The sequence below is a fragment of the Mytilus californianus genome, unplaced genomic scaffold (assembly GCF_021869535.1).
Source record: "Mytilus californianus isolate M0D057914Y unplaced genomic scaffold, xbMytCali1.0.p SCAF_2, whole genome shotgun sequence".
Classification (NCBI taxonomy): domain Eukaryota; kingdom Metazoa; phylum Mollusca; class Bivalvia; order Mytilida; family Mytilidae; genus Mytilus; species Mytilus californianus.
Window position 1 is genome coordinate 34,413,243 of NW_026262668.1, and position 14,572 is coordinate 34,427,814.

Genomic DNA, 14,572 nt, shown 5'->3' on the forward strand with positions numbered 1-14,572 from the left:
GGAACCCTCCCCCCCTTTTATTCTGGGTTGGGAACCCCCTTTTAAAAATGGCTGGATCCGCCCCTGCAGGTTCATCGACATAGAAATCTTCAACAAAACTATAGTATCGCCACTTTTGAGTATCACTAACTATAGCCAACGAAATACTGTGTATCCCTTATGTACAAATTCTGAATCGTTCACTGACGTTTTCCAAGCTTAATAGAAACAGGATAGAAATGATCGGCAAAACATCGCTGTATCTAAGCTTTGTTATATATTTATTTCATTTTACATTCAGACATTTGTTTTTTTTCTATATTTATAATGTCAATCTTGACTGTATTACTCTTTAGTCCCAGATATTGGTCATCACTTGAAATCAAAGTTTTTAAAATATCCCGCGCATTTGAGTTCGGAATACCTTTAAATACAGTAACTCGAAAAGCGGAAGTACAAGCTACCATTTGCACGATGTCTAGCTTGAGAGTAATTTAAACGGAAAAATATAAAATTCTTGAGGCATCTTCAAACCTGTAGTTAAAAATTATAGCCTCTTATTCTTCTCCGGATATTTACATCCTTTATCGGATAACCATTCAATGTATGTATGTAGAACTGTTCACCTAAAACAAAAACGCTATACACTTTTTACACTGGGAAAAAAATTTAAAAGAAATGTTTTGGCTTCTAAATTTTAGCTTGCAAGCTTGATAAATAATATGACAGTGTTATGAAGTTGAACATATATATGCAAGGTAGTGTTCAGTTGAAGATTAAGGTTCATCTTTATCCTTTTTGCAATTTATATGGCCATCAACATGATCAAGTTACCATCTTCAGAGGGATCAATCTCATCACTCAGACATCAGCAATCAGGTATCCAGAAAAGTTGCTAATCACAAGCTGTGACTTTTGTTTAAACATTTCTGCTTTGTAATATTCATCTAAAATCGCCCCAAAATTGTTTGAAATTTATTAAGTTTATATCCCACAATTTGCAGTCAAGGATACAACTCCATGGTTATTAGAGAAAAATAACATACATTTGTTATTGAGGACTGAAAAATCAAAGAACTGTGATAACATATGTATGTTACATGTTTCAAAGGGACAATATACATCATTAGTTTTGTTAAAATGTCTATAAGTGCTATTGATATAACTATTGTCTTTATGTATTCTAAACTATAGAAAAATATAACAGTTCATAGTTTGTCAATCATGCATAGTAAACCTATGTTATTACAGAAAAAATATGCCTGTAATAACTAAAGGGTGTTATATATTACAGCTTCTCTACATCACTCCAAAGCATTTGCTCAGACATACATCATGCTTAATTACAATGTATTTTAATTCATTGTAAGAAACCATGATCAGAGCATGTAATGAGGTTCTGCACAAGTTTCCTAGTAATTCCTAAGTGTCTCTTATAATAAGTTGCATGCCTTTAATAACTAAGCCTTGTTATAAATTACTACAGCTGAGTTTATCCCTTAAAAGCCTTGTCTCATTGATTTACCATGGTGAATGAAAAATGTATTAATCTAATTTTCAAAAATTAGTTATCAAGGCTATGCATTTAGTTTCTGCGCAAAGTTTCAAGAGTTCCCTAGAGCCCACTAAAAATTAAAACATTTATGATTTATTTTACAAATAACAAACGTGTTATTACAGATTTCAAAAATTTAAGGATTAAAGAGTAGACAACTCATCAAAGTATCTGTAATAACACATGCAAGTTTTTTTCTGTAATAACCCTATAGAGTTATATCTCTTGACTGATTTGGAATATCATATTCCAAATAGGGTTATTATATCCCAAACTGGGTATTGCAGCCTTCAATTTAGTCTACTGAAATGGTCCCCTGGGGGACTTTAAAAGCTGATTGGCTACTAAAAATTCATAACTAGTACATTTAGGCTATTAGAATATTGAAAATCTGGCGACCGTAAATTTTCGTAAATTTTGCCCTGATCAGAGTCTGGTTTTTAAAAAGTCTTCTTAGCGCTTGACAGTGACACAAATTTATACTGTATTTCAAGCGCCTTTTAGATTTAAGCTTGATCTTGTCAGTGCTTTATTGCATCAGGTATTTGGAAGCAATTTGTTGTCGTTGATTGAAAATGGCACACTTACTTCGTATTTCTGCACTCACAATTTTGACTATTACGTGCCGTTAGAAAGAAAACCATTGGCATTTATAGATTGTGTTTATTGAAAGCACATAGTCTAGCCTCGTTCTCGATTTCGTCAGTAAACGGATGGAAACAAGGTCGTCGTTTTTGTAACTTGTTCTCTAAGATTCAATAAAATACCGGCTTCAATTTCGCAAACGATTTCAGATGTTCACTTGACAGATCGGGTAAACACCAGTGTTTCTAAGCACAAGTCCGATGAGATTACTAGACTGGGGCTTCGGGCTACCGCTTAACGTTGCAGACTGTTTTAAAACATGTACAATGAATATAAAATTAGATAAATCATGTGGTTATTTTACAGTTGATTTTATACAAACTATTTTCTACACTCAACAGCATAAAAACACAGAACAAAAACTTAATGCTTTTATTTCTCAAGGGTTTTTTAACTAGAAAAAAAATGTAGGCAAACTGATATTATTTCCTGACCACTGAAATTTTGAGTTGGCCACTAAATTTTCATGTCTGGTGGCCAATTGGCAACTTCATTTCAGAAGCTACTTTGAGGGCTGTATTGTAACCTATTTGGGTGACTGGTCCAGACCTGCTTCATGACTAATTTTCATGTTACAATTTTGATATAGTCATAGAAAGAATAATCAGTGTATACAGTAAAAATGGAGAAATTTCTTAAAAAAAACCTTTTATTTATTTCATTAAAATAAGACAACTTTTTGCAGATCTAGTCATTGCTAGTGATTGCTTTGCATGTTTTACAAACAATTTCCAACATAACACCAATGTAAATTATCCATTATATATTTTATTTTATCATTGTGAAGCTCATGTACAATTATTTTGAAAATTGTGATACACATTGTATTGAAAATAGCTGTATTAGATATACTACTAGTAGATCTAAAATGTATGCAAATTTCAAATATAATTTTGTTATTCTTTTACAGATATATGCATCTTACTAAGTGAAATGAGCAGAATGAAATAGATTACTAGATCATTTTCGTGATCATTGGAGTTTCCTTTGTGAAAATGCCAAGAAAAAGACCAACAGAAACATCTTGGGATAGGTACTACCATAAATACTTTAGTTTTTCCACGGGGATGACGTTTTCTAGTCAGATATCTTAGAATTTAACGATGAAGCTCATATCTTAGTAGGATTGGATTTACATCTCTCATTCTTCCATGTGTAATAAATGAAAATCATGTGATTAATGTTGATTTAAAAGGGATTGTTTATTCTAATTAAGTTTTTAAAAATGTTTTCATAAAAATATATGTGTTTTTATATGACCGCAAAAAATTATTGTGGTCGTATATTGGTATGACATTGGCGTCGTCGTCCGGGGTCGTCGTCCAAAGACACATTGGTTTTCGCACAATAACTTTAGTTTAAGTGAATGGATCTCTATGAAATTTTAATACCATTAAAGGATGGTGGGGATTGATTTTGGGGGTTATGGTACCAACAGTTAAGGAATTAGGGGCCAAAAAGGGGCCAAAAATAAGCATTATTGTAACTTCCAGACATAACTTGTGTGTTAGTGTATGGATCTCTCTGAAATTGTACCACAAGGTTCCATATCACAAAGGGAATGCTGGGGATTGATTTTGGGGGTAATTGCCTCCAAATTTTAGGAATTAAGGGACAAAAAACAAGCATTTTTCTAGTTTCATGACAATAACTTGTGTGTAAGTGTATGGATCTCTCTGAAATTGTACCACAAGGTTCCATATCACAAAGGGAATGCTTGGATTGATTTTGGGGGTAATTGCCTCCACATTTTAGGAATTAGGGGCCAAAAAGGGGAAAAAAACAAGCATTTCTCTAGTTTCATGACAATAACTTGTGTGTAAGTGTATGGATCTTTATGAAATTGTACTACAAGGTTCCATATCACAATGGGGAAAGCTGGAATTGAGTTTGGGGGTAATTGCCGAAACGTTTAGGAATAAGGGGCCAAAAATAAGCATTTTTCTAGTTTCCAGACAATAACTTGTGTTCAAGTGTATGGATCTCTCTGAAATTGTACTGCAAGGTACCATACCACAAAGGGATTGCTGGGATTGATTTTGGGGGTAATTGCCTCCAAATTTTAAGAATTAGGGGCCATAAAGGGGCAAAGAAACAAGCATTTTTCTAGTTTCAGGACAATAACTTGTGTGTAAGTGTATGGATCTTTATGAAATTGTACTGCAAGGTTCCATATCACAAAGGGAAAGCTGGGTTTGAGTTTGGGGGTAATTGCCCTAAACGTTTATGAATTTGGGGCCAAAACGGGGCCAAAAAAAAAAAGCATTTTTCTAGTTTCCAGACAATAACTTGTGTTCAAGTGTATGGATCTCTCTGAAATTGTACTGTAAGGTACCATACCACAAAGGGAAGGCTGGGATGGAGTTTGGGGGTGATGAATCATAAGGGGGTTCAAAAAATTGGGGGGGGGGGGGTTTCGTTTTTTTCTTTAAAATTTTCCATTTTAAATTGGTTATTTCTGATTTATCTATAAAAGCAAATAATAATGATATGGTTTGAATAGGTAAATTAAAAATTTTTAAGTTCTTAGACCACATTCATTCTGTGTCAGAAACCTATGCTGTGTCAAATATTTAATTACAATCCAAATTCAGTGCTGTATCAAGCTTGAATGTTGTGTCCATACTTGCCCAACTGTTCAGGGTTTGACCTCTGCGGTCGTATCAAGCTGTGCCCAAGCGGAGCATTTTATTGTAACTTCCAGACAATAACTTGTGTGTTAGTGTATGGATCTCTCTGACATTGTATCACAAGGTTCCATATCACAAAGTGAAAGCTGGGATTGATTTTGGGGGTAATTGCCTCAAAATTTTAGGAATTAGGGGCCCTAAAAGGGGCAAAAAACAAGCATGTACTTTTTTCTAGTTTCATGACAATAACTTGTGTGTAAGTGTATGGATCTTTATGAAATTGTACTGCAAGGTTCCATATCACAAAGGGAAAGCTGGAATTGAGTTTGGGGGTAATTGCCCAAAATGTTTAGGAATAAGGGGCCAAAAATAAGCATTTTTCTAGTTTCCAGACAATAACTTGTGTTCAAGTGTATGGATCTCTCTGAAATTGTACTGCAAGGTACCATACCACAAAGGGAAGGCTGGGATTGATTTTGGGGGTAATTGCCTCATAACTTTACGAATTAGGGTCCAAAAAGGGGCAAAAAACAAGCATTTTTCTAGTTTCAGGACAATAACTTGTGTGTAAGTGTATGGATCATTATGAAATTGTACTACAAGGTTCCATATCACAAAGGGAAAGCTGGAATTGAGTTTTGGGGTAATTGGCCAAAATGTTTATGAATAAGGGGCATTTTTATACGCCCGTTTACGGGACGTATTATGGTATACCGCTGACCATCTGTCCGTCCGTCGTCAACATGTCGGACATTAATTCAAAAATGCTTTAACCAATATGCATGAAACTTTGGTGAATTGTTTATATCTATTGACGTGAGCTCCCTTTTGTTTTTTTATAATTTTCAGATTTACCATTTCCGAGTTTTGGGGTTTTATTCATTAAAAACGGGGGGATTTTCCAGTTTTCGGACAATAACTCAAAAACAATTTTACCAATTTGCATGAAACTTTTGTGAGTTGTTCATATCTATTGATGTGAGCTCCCTTTCGTTTTATATAAATTTCGGGTTTACCGTTTCCAAGTTTTGGGGTTTTATTCATTAAAAAAGGGGGGATTTTCCAGTTTTCGGACAATAACTCAAAAAAAATTTCACCAATTTGCATGAAACTTTTTGTGAATTGGTAACGTTCCTATCTATTGACATGAGCCTCCTTTCGATTTTTAAAAAATTTTGGATTTACCGTTTCCGAGTTCTGGGGTTTTATTCATTAAAAAGGGGGGATTTTCCAGTTTCCAATTTTTTGATAAATACCAAATACCAAATCATATTGTAAAATAAATGTTTGTGATTAAAAATCATATCCCATATATATGTATGCAATAAATTTAAAACAGAAAGTGCAAACAATAACAGGACTAAATCAGTCTGCACCAAAATCTTTTCCAACTTTATAGCTACTAGTCCGAAGATCAACATTCCAACATGATTCCTATGTGACGGTGTATAAATAAAGTTTTGAAAAGACTTATTACTAACAAAATTTTACTAGTCTGGGGCATCGGACTAGTTTCTAACAGTGCAGACTGTTGAATGGGGTTTTCATTTATTTTTTGGCGTCGCTATATTTCTAGTTACTGCAGTTTTTATGTCTCTTGTTTAGTTTTAATACTGTGGTACTGTGTTATGTCAGAATATTATTGGTTAAAAAGATCAATAAACAGTTTGTATACTTTTAATATTTTTTAAAAATAAATTAAACATGATTCATTACATAATATTCATCTAAATTTAAAGTAATTAAATCTTTTATAAAATCCATGATCAATAAAAATAAAATATCATTCAAACAGGAACATATATATTGTTAGATATACTGTTCCCAGATTCAAAAGAGAACAAAAATGTTCAATTTAAAAACCTTTCTAGTTTCTAGAAAGAAAGTAGTTGTATGTGAAAGGATTCCTGTCATAAGGGAGATATAAAATTAACAAGAACAAAAGGTACAAAATTGTGTAATAATTTGAACCAGTTTCTATCTTAAATTTTAATAAAAAGAAAATTTTCATAAATTTTAAAACATTTTGCTATAGATTTCATGAACATGTAAATATTAACCTTTCTCGTCTTTAGTGATAATCAAACATAGTTACAGACTTAATACTGCACTGAAATCTAAATCTTGATTTGTCATGATCCATTTAAAAAGAATTCCTAAATCTATAAATTTATCTTAGGTCTATAGATCTATAAGTAACATATTCAATGTCAACAACAAAGTCTCCCTATTTTCCCGCCTAAATGACAGTAAGTAGATATAAATAGATTTAACATGTGCTTATGGATTAAAATTGCAAGATCACTTCTGTTATTCATTAATGATCATATGGATATATATATCCGGTTTGAAGGTACAGTCATGCATTTTATTTATAAAATAGAATAGATTGCAGTTAATTGTAAATAATCTTGAATATACTACGTGAACTAACTGGGTCATTTGATCCTCCCCCTTTGAATTACTTGTTGACAGTTTGAAACCGGAATATCATGCAATAACTATGTCATAATTAAAGATAATTTTGTCCATGGTTTAATCAGAGACATATAAAACTATAATATAAGTATTGAGCTAACTTTATAATGTACAAAATATGTACCGTCGTGTGTACAACTATCGGGTCAACACGGTTTGTTCTCAAAGTATTTGCCGACTTGTCAGGTGGTGAGTGAAGCCTTAAAATAGTTATCTTTGATCATAAAGTTATGATCTCTGAATTAAAACACAAAAGAATCATGTAGAAAGTGTTAATTACATCGATTAAATCCAATCAACAAAGGTTAACCTCATAAAGGTAAATCAATCACGTGGTGTAAACAATCCGTGTTGAACTGGTTTGAATTGGTCAAATTTCACCTGGAATTTTATACCGCACGGAAAAGATTTAACAAGTTTTTTAAAACTTTACCGATTTACGATTTTTTAACTGAAAATTTTAGCACCACGGAGAAAAATTATACATCGCGGTAAGAACGATACCACCACGGTGAAAAATTATACATCGCGGGCCCGCGGTCCTTTAAGGGCCTGGGGAGAACACTGTGATTGTAATTAAGGGCTTAAGATCAGTTGGTTTGTCTTCTAAATTCTATCCTGGTCATGCTGGTATGGCCTTAGATCCGTCTTTTTCTTTGACTCTTCAGTTTTAGAATTTTTTACCCAGATGCTAGATTTTGCATATTCAATGGAACTTTTTTTTAATACTTATTCATATTTTTCAGTGATGAAGATGAACTGTTAAATGAAACCGATACATTTAGTTTAACGTCTCGTTCAAAGGTGAGTACTTTTTATAAGAAAAAATAAGAATTATATCAGACAAATGTAAAAAGTATGCAGGTTCCTGCTTTAGTAAAAATACAAACTAAAAAATATATTTTTGACTAGGTACTGTCAAATGTCAATCAGGTTGATAAGCTTTAAAGTCATATAATACTTCAAATGTAACAAAAAAGATGAATATGTTTTATATACCTTAAAGGCTAAGTTTGACTATAAAAACACATGTACATGGACTTTATTATACCCCACGCAACGGGTTGCGGAGGGTAAAATGTTTTTGACCCGTCCGTCTGTCCGTCCGTCAGTCCGTCAGTCCTGTTTCTTGTCATTGCAACTCCTCTCAAACCACACAACAGAATTTCATGAAACCTTTTTAGATAATAAGGACATACTATGTAGTTGTGCATATCGACAGGAAATTGCAATTCAATTTTTTTGCTAGGAGTTACACCCCTTTGAACTTATTTGCTTCAATGTACTACTGCAACAGTTTGTCATCGCAACTCCTCTGATACCACACAACAGAATTTCATGAAACCTTTTTAGATAATAAGGACATACTATGTAGATGTGCATATCGACAGGAAATTACGGTTCAATTTTTTTTTAGGAGTTACGCCCCTTTGAACTTATTTGCTTCAATGTACTACTGCAACAGTTTGTCATTGCAACTCCTCTGATACCACACAACAGAATTTCATGAAACCTTTTTAGATAATAAGGACATACTATGTAGATGTGCATATCGACAGGAAATTACGGTTCAATTTTTTTTCTAGGAGTTACACCCCTTTGAACTTATTTGCTTCAATGTACTACTGCAACAGTTTGTTACTGCAACTCCTCTGAAACCACACAACATAATTTCATGAAACTTTGTAGATAATAACGACATACTATGTAGATGTGCATATTGACGGGAAATTATGATTCAATTTTTGTTTCTTATACAATTTTTTTTTCTTACACATACTTTATTTCTCCAATGACAATGTGGGGATGTGGGGTATGTGAGCACACTCACTAAGGTTCTTTAATTTTATCAGAATCTTTAGAAATCAACTACTATTGAATTATTGTCTACCTGTACTCTAATTCACCAACAGCTTTTCCGTATGCAGTGACTTAAACCATGACATCTTGTTAAAAATTTGGCAATTGCAATTATCACTGGTTATGGGAACGCATGAAAAATAAAAAGAATACAAAAAAACAACATTCTCTATAACCCAACTATAGCTTCCTATTGTTGTATTTTTAGTGGCCAAATTATTGACCTAACCATGTCTTCTCCTCCTCCCTGTATATATACCAATGAACTGAAAATTTAAAATTTGTTATATTTTTTTCAAAATATAAATTATAAATAGATTCCCAGAAATGTAATAGAAAATAAGAATTAAAACATGGAAAAAAATGTTTTTTTGTAGGAATTTGAGGAGGAGTTAGATGAAGAAGCCTTACTTGGTTCAGATGAAGAAACAGAAAATGAAGTTTCAGTAGGCAAAGCCCTGTCTGTTAAAGATACAACCAAATATGGAAAACCAATAGCTACTGTAACATCTATGACAAATGCCAGAAGAATTTCCCCTATCAACTGGGACCAAAAAGCTAAGTGAGTTTCTGAGAATTGGTATGTCCAAAAATGGCTTTGAAATTATAAGTTAGACAGTTTAAATAATATTAGAGGTCTTATTGAGAATTTTGAGGTGTGATAGATGAGATAAATCTGAGATGAAGGCTGGTAAAATGTACCTGAACATTGAATAAGTTGAAATTCAAATAGTTAAGAGGACTGTCCTGTTTTGTTCATAGTTAGACTAATTAACAGAGTTCTTGAAATCTTTTTTTTCCTGGTGGTCATTGGGACCACCGAGACTAAAAATCTGGTGGTCCTTGAGAAAATCTGGTGGTCCTGTAATTTTACTTGAATTTTTCAAACACCTTTTAGTTACATGTAAGCCATTGCTCAATACTATATTAAATCCATCCTAGTTTCTATGTTATATATTTGGTCGTTTTCAATTAAATTTTGAACTCTGCATTGTTCACTAATTTTTATACTTTGTCAGTTTGATTAAATGTTTGTTTTATGTTTCATGCATTATACTACAATCATTTACAGTGAAAAGTGCATTAAAATGAAAGACTAAGTCTGATGTTTATTCCTCAGCTGCAAATTTTGTAATATAGAAACCGTCTTTGAACGAGATAGGCCATGCCGCAGCCATGATGACTTTTATGACTGGTTATTTTTCAAAAGTATTACCGTAATTTTGAGCTACATGTATGCTACAAAAGTTAAATTACAGTAGTTACCAGTTCAAAAACTATCTGAATACCAAAGAAACCGAAGACTGGTTCTTTTTCAAAAGTATTACTGTAATTTTGAGCTATGCAATTAAAGTTTGTTTACATTAGTAACCAGTTCAAAAGCTATCTGAATACCGAAAAGATGTAAAATAAAAGTGAACAACCACCAAAATTTTATCGGTCATCAGGACTGCCACTACACATGCAATTGTCATTCATAGCCGATTTTTGGCGGTCAGGACCGACGGTTTTCGAGAACTCTGAATTAGCATAATAAAACAAAACAATTCTAAGCTTTTAATCCAAATATTTAATGTTATCATGTGATTATATGTTGTAGTAAATCTGATGACTTTGAATTTGGAGAGACAGCTGATGATATTGAGTTATATGCCCCTGATGATAGTACTGATTTTGATGTTGGGACTTCACAGGTAAGTTTTCTGGTCAGATATTACCAACCACCATCCAATTCTCATCTCAAAAAATAACCTAAAAGTTAACTAGTAAAATTACAGATTCTTTTCAAAAGTTATCCGATATGGAATACATTTCTTACCAATATTTGAAGCTGAAATGTCAATGAATCAAGTCTTTCAGTGAGTCTCTTTTAATTTTAATGTGTTCAATACAAATACAGTAGACTCCAGCAAATCGGATACACAAAATGTCAGCTAAAAATATCCCATTACCTGATATATATATGCAATTAGACAATAAATGTATATTCATTGAATATTCTGCAATAATGAGTTGACCAAATCCTGAGATGTTACTAGCCCTGACCACTGCTATATATATATATAAAAGGGTTAGAGTGATTTTTATACGACCGCAAAACAAATTTTTGTGGTCGTATATTGGTATGATGTTGGCGTTGTCGTCGTCGTCGTCCGAAGACACATTAGTTTTCGCACTATAACTTTTATTTAAGTGAATGGATCTCAATGAAATTTAAGCATAAGGTTCAATACCACAAAAGGAAGGTGGGAATTGATTTTGGGGGTTATGGTACCAACAGTTAAGGAATCAGGGGCCAAAAATAAGCATTTTTGTAACTTCCAGACATAACTTGTGTGTAAGTGTATGGATCTCTCTGACATTGTATCACAAGGTTCCATATCACAAAGGGAATGCTGGGATTGATTTTGGGGGTAATTGCATCCAAATTTTAGGAATTAGAGGCCAGAAAGGGGCAAAAAACAAGCATTTTTCTAGTTTCATGACAATAACTTGTGTGTAAGTGTATGGATCTCTCTGACATTGTATCACAAGGTTCCATATCACAAAGGGAATGCTGGGATTGATTTTGGGGGTAATTGCCTCCAAATTTTAGGAATTAGGGGCCAAAAAGGGGCCAAATACAAGCATTTTTCTAGTTTCATGACAATAACTTGTGTGTAAGTGTATGGATCTTTATGAAATTGTACTACAAGGTTCCATATCACAAAGGGAAAGCTAGAATTGAGTTTGGGGATAATTGCCCAAAAAGTTTAGAAATAAGGGGCCAAAAATAAGCATTTTTCTAGTTTCCAGACAATAACTTGTGTTCAAGTGTATGGATCTCTCTGAAATTGTACTGCAAGGTACCATGCCACAAAGAGAAGGCTGGGATTGATTTTGGGGGTAATTTCCTCAAAATTTTAGGAATTAGGGGCCATAAAAGGGCAAAAAAACAAGCATTTTTCTAGTTTCCAGACAATAACTTGTGTTCAAGTGTATGGATCATTATGAAATTGTACTGCAAGGTACCATACCACAAAGGGAAGGCTGGGATTAAGTTTGGGGGTGATGAATCATAAGGGGGTTCAAAAAATTTGGGGGGGGGATTTTTTTTCCCTTTTTTTTCTTTAAAATTTTCCATTTTAATTTGGTTATTTCTGATTTATATATAAAAGCAAATAATAATGATATGGTTTGAATAGGTAAATTAAAAAATTTTAAGTTCTTAGACCACTTTCATTCTGTGTCAGAAACCTATGCTGTGTCAAATATTTAATTACAATCCAAATTCAGTGCTGTATCAAGCTTGAATGTTGTGTCCATACTTGCCCCAACTGTTCAGGGTTCGACCTCTGTGGTCGTATCAAGCTGCGCCCCAGCGGAGCATTTTATTATCAGTTACATCACCACAATGGTCCACAATATAACAGCTGGTTATGTAATGCTCATATTTGTTTTCAGTTTTTGAAAACTATATATTAGAATAAATCAAATGTCCTGAAATAATTATGTGAATAAATATCTACCATCCATAGTTTGTGTCTTTATTTGTTTTTATAAACGAAGTATAATCCATATTTACATTTGTATGTGGTGAAATCACAGGTAAGCAAATTGGGCTATGAATAGATTACAGCATGTTCTGTGTACAGTCTCTAAACTGATATCGTATTTGTAATATATTTCATTTCTTTAAATAATCAAATTTAATTGAATATCAATGAAGATAATCATGATTGATAAAATATTATAGCATCAAGTTTAAGTTTTTTGAAGGCTGTTAATGTTTAGGTCATGGTTCTTGAGGCTTCTTCACATTATGTAAACAAAAGAAAATGGCGTCCATGACATGAGATCATGCACATGTTACATAATTATATCTGACAAAAGTCGATTTCTCTTTTCAAAAGGAATTCATATGTATATTGCAATAAATCATTCAGTTTGAATTATGTATCTGATTCTGTTAGCATTTCAGAGTGTTATCAAAATTCCCCTATCATAATGCTCTTGTATATGATTTTTATGCCCCCGCCATAGCGATGGGGCATTAAGTTTTACCCTTGTCCGTCTGTACGTATATCGTCCGTACATCCCAAAATTGGTTTCCATTCTCTGACTTGAGTTTGCCTTAACCAAATGTTATGAAAATTTTACACAATGCTTATTACCACAAAACACAGATCAAGTTTGAATTTTGGTGAAGTCACTTTAACCGTTCTAGAGTTATGCCCTTTATAAATGGAAAAATTGCAAAATGTGTCCGTCTGTCCATAAGCTCCCTTTTGTTTTTTTATAAATTTCGGATTTACCGTTTCCGAGTTTGGGGTTTTATTCATTAAAAAAGGGGGGATTTTCCAGTTTTCGGACAATAACTCAAAAACAATTTCACCAATTTGCTAGAAACTTTGGTAAATTATTTATTTCTATCGACATGAGCTCCCTTTTGATTTTTATAAATTTTAGACTATACTTTTCTGATTTATGGGGTTTTATTCTTTACAAAAAGGGGGATTTTCCAGTTTTTGGACAATAACTCAAAAATGCTTTCAGCATTTTTTATGAAACTTTGGTAAATTGTTTATATCTATTGTTGTAAGCTCCGTTTTTATTTTTATAAATTTAAGATTTAATGTTTCCCAGTTATAAGATTTTATTCATAAAAAAGGGGTGATTTTCAAGTTTTTATACGACCGCAAAAAAATTTTTGTGGTCGTATATTGGTATGACGTTGGCGTCGTCGTCGTCCGGCGTCGTCGTCGTCCGGCGTCGTCGTCGTCCGGCGTCGTCCGAAGACACTTGGTTTTCGCACTCTAACTTTAGTTTAAGTGAATGGATCTTTATGAAATTTTACCACAAGGTTCAATACCACAAAAGGAAGGTTGGGATTGATTTTGGGGGTTATGGTGATAACAGTAAAGGAATTAGGGGCCAAAAAGGGGCCAAAAATAAGCATTTTTGTAACTTCCAGACATAACTTGTGTGTTAGTGTATGGATCTCTCTGACATTGTACCACAAGGTTCCATATCACTAAAGGAATGCTGGGATTGATTTTGGGGGTAATTGCCTCCAAATTTTAGGAATTAGGGGCCAAAAAAGGGGCAAAAAACAAGCATTTTTCTAGTTTCATGACAATAACTTGTAAGTGTATGGATCTTTCTGAAATTGTACTACAAGGTTCCATATCACAAAGGGAAAGCTGGGTTTGAGTTTGGGGGTAATTGCCCTTAACGTTTAGGAATTTGGGGCCAAAAAGGGGCCAAAAAACACATTTTTTTCTAGTTTCCAGACAATAACTTGTGTTCAAGTGTATGGATCTCTCTGAAATTGTACTGCAAGGTACCATACCACAAAGGGAAGGCTGGGATTGAGTTTGGGGGTGATGAATCATAATGGGGGTTCAAAAAATTTTGGGGGGGGATTTATTTTTTTTAATTTTTT

The 14,572-nt window shown here is 33.3% G+C and overlaps 1 protein-coding gene across 1 annotated transcript in view; it reads left to right on the forward strand.

Annotated features, from left to right (window-relative positions):
* Positions 1-431: 431 nt before the first annotated feature.
* Positions 432-14,572, forward strand: part of LOC127729745 (RNA-binding protein 33-like) — a 45,034-nt gene continuing 30,893 nt past the window's right edge. Inside the window, exons 1-5 of the mRNA XM_052237614.1 lie at positions 432-583; positions 3,090-3,212; positions 8,034-8,091; positions 9,525-9,709; positions 10,748-10,841. Coding sequence (XP_052093574.1) covers positions 3,175-3,212; positions 8,034-8,091; positions 9,525-9,709; positions 10,748-10,841 — 375 coding nt within the window. The 5' untranslated portion in view covers positions 432-583; positions 3,090-3,174. The remainder of the gene's footprint in view (positions 584-3,089; positions 3,213-8,033; positions 8,092-9,524; positions 9,710-10,747; positions 10,842-14,572) is intronic.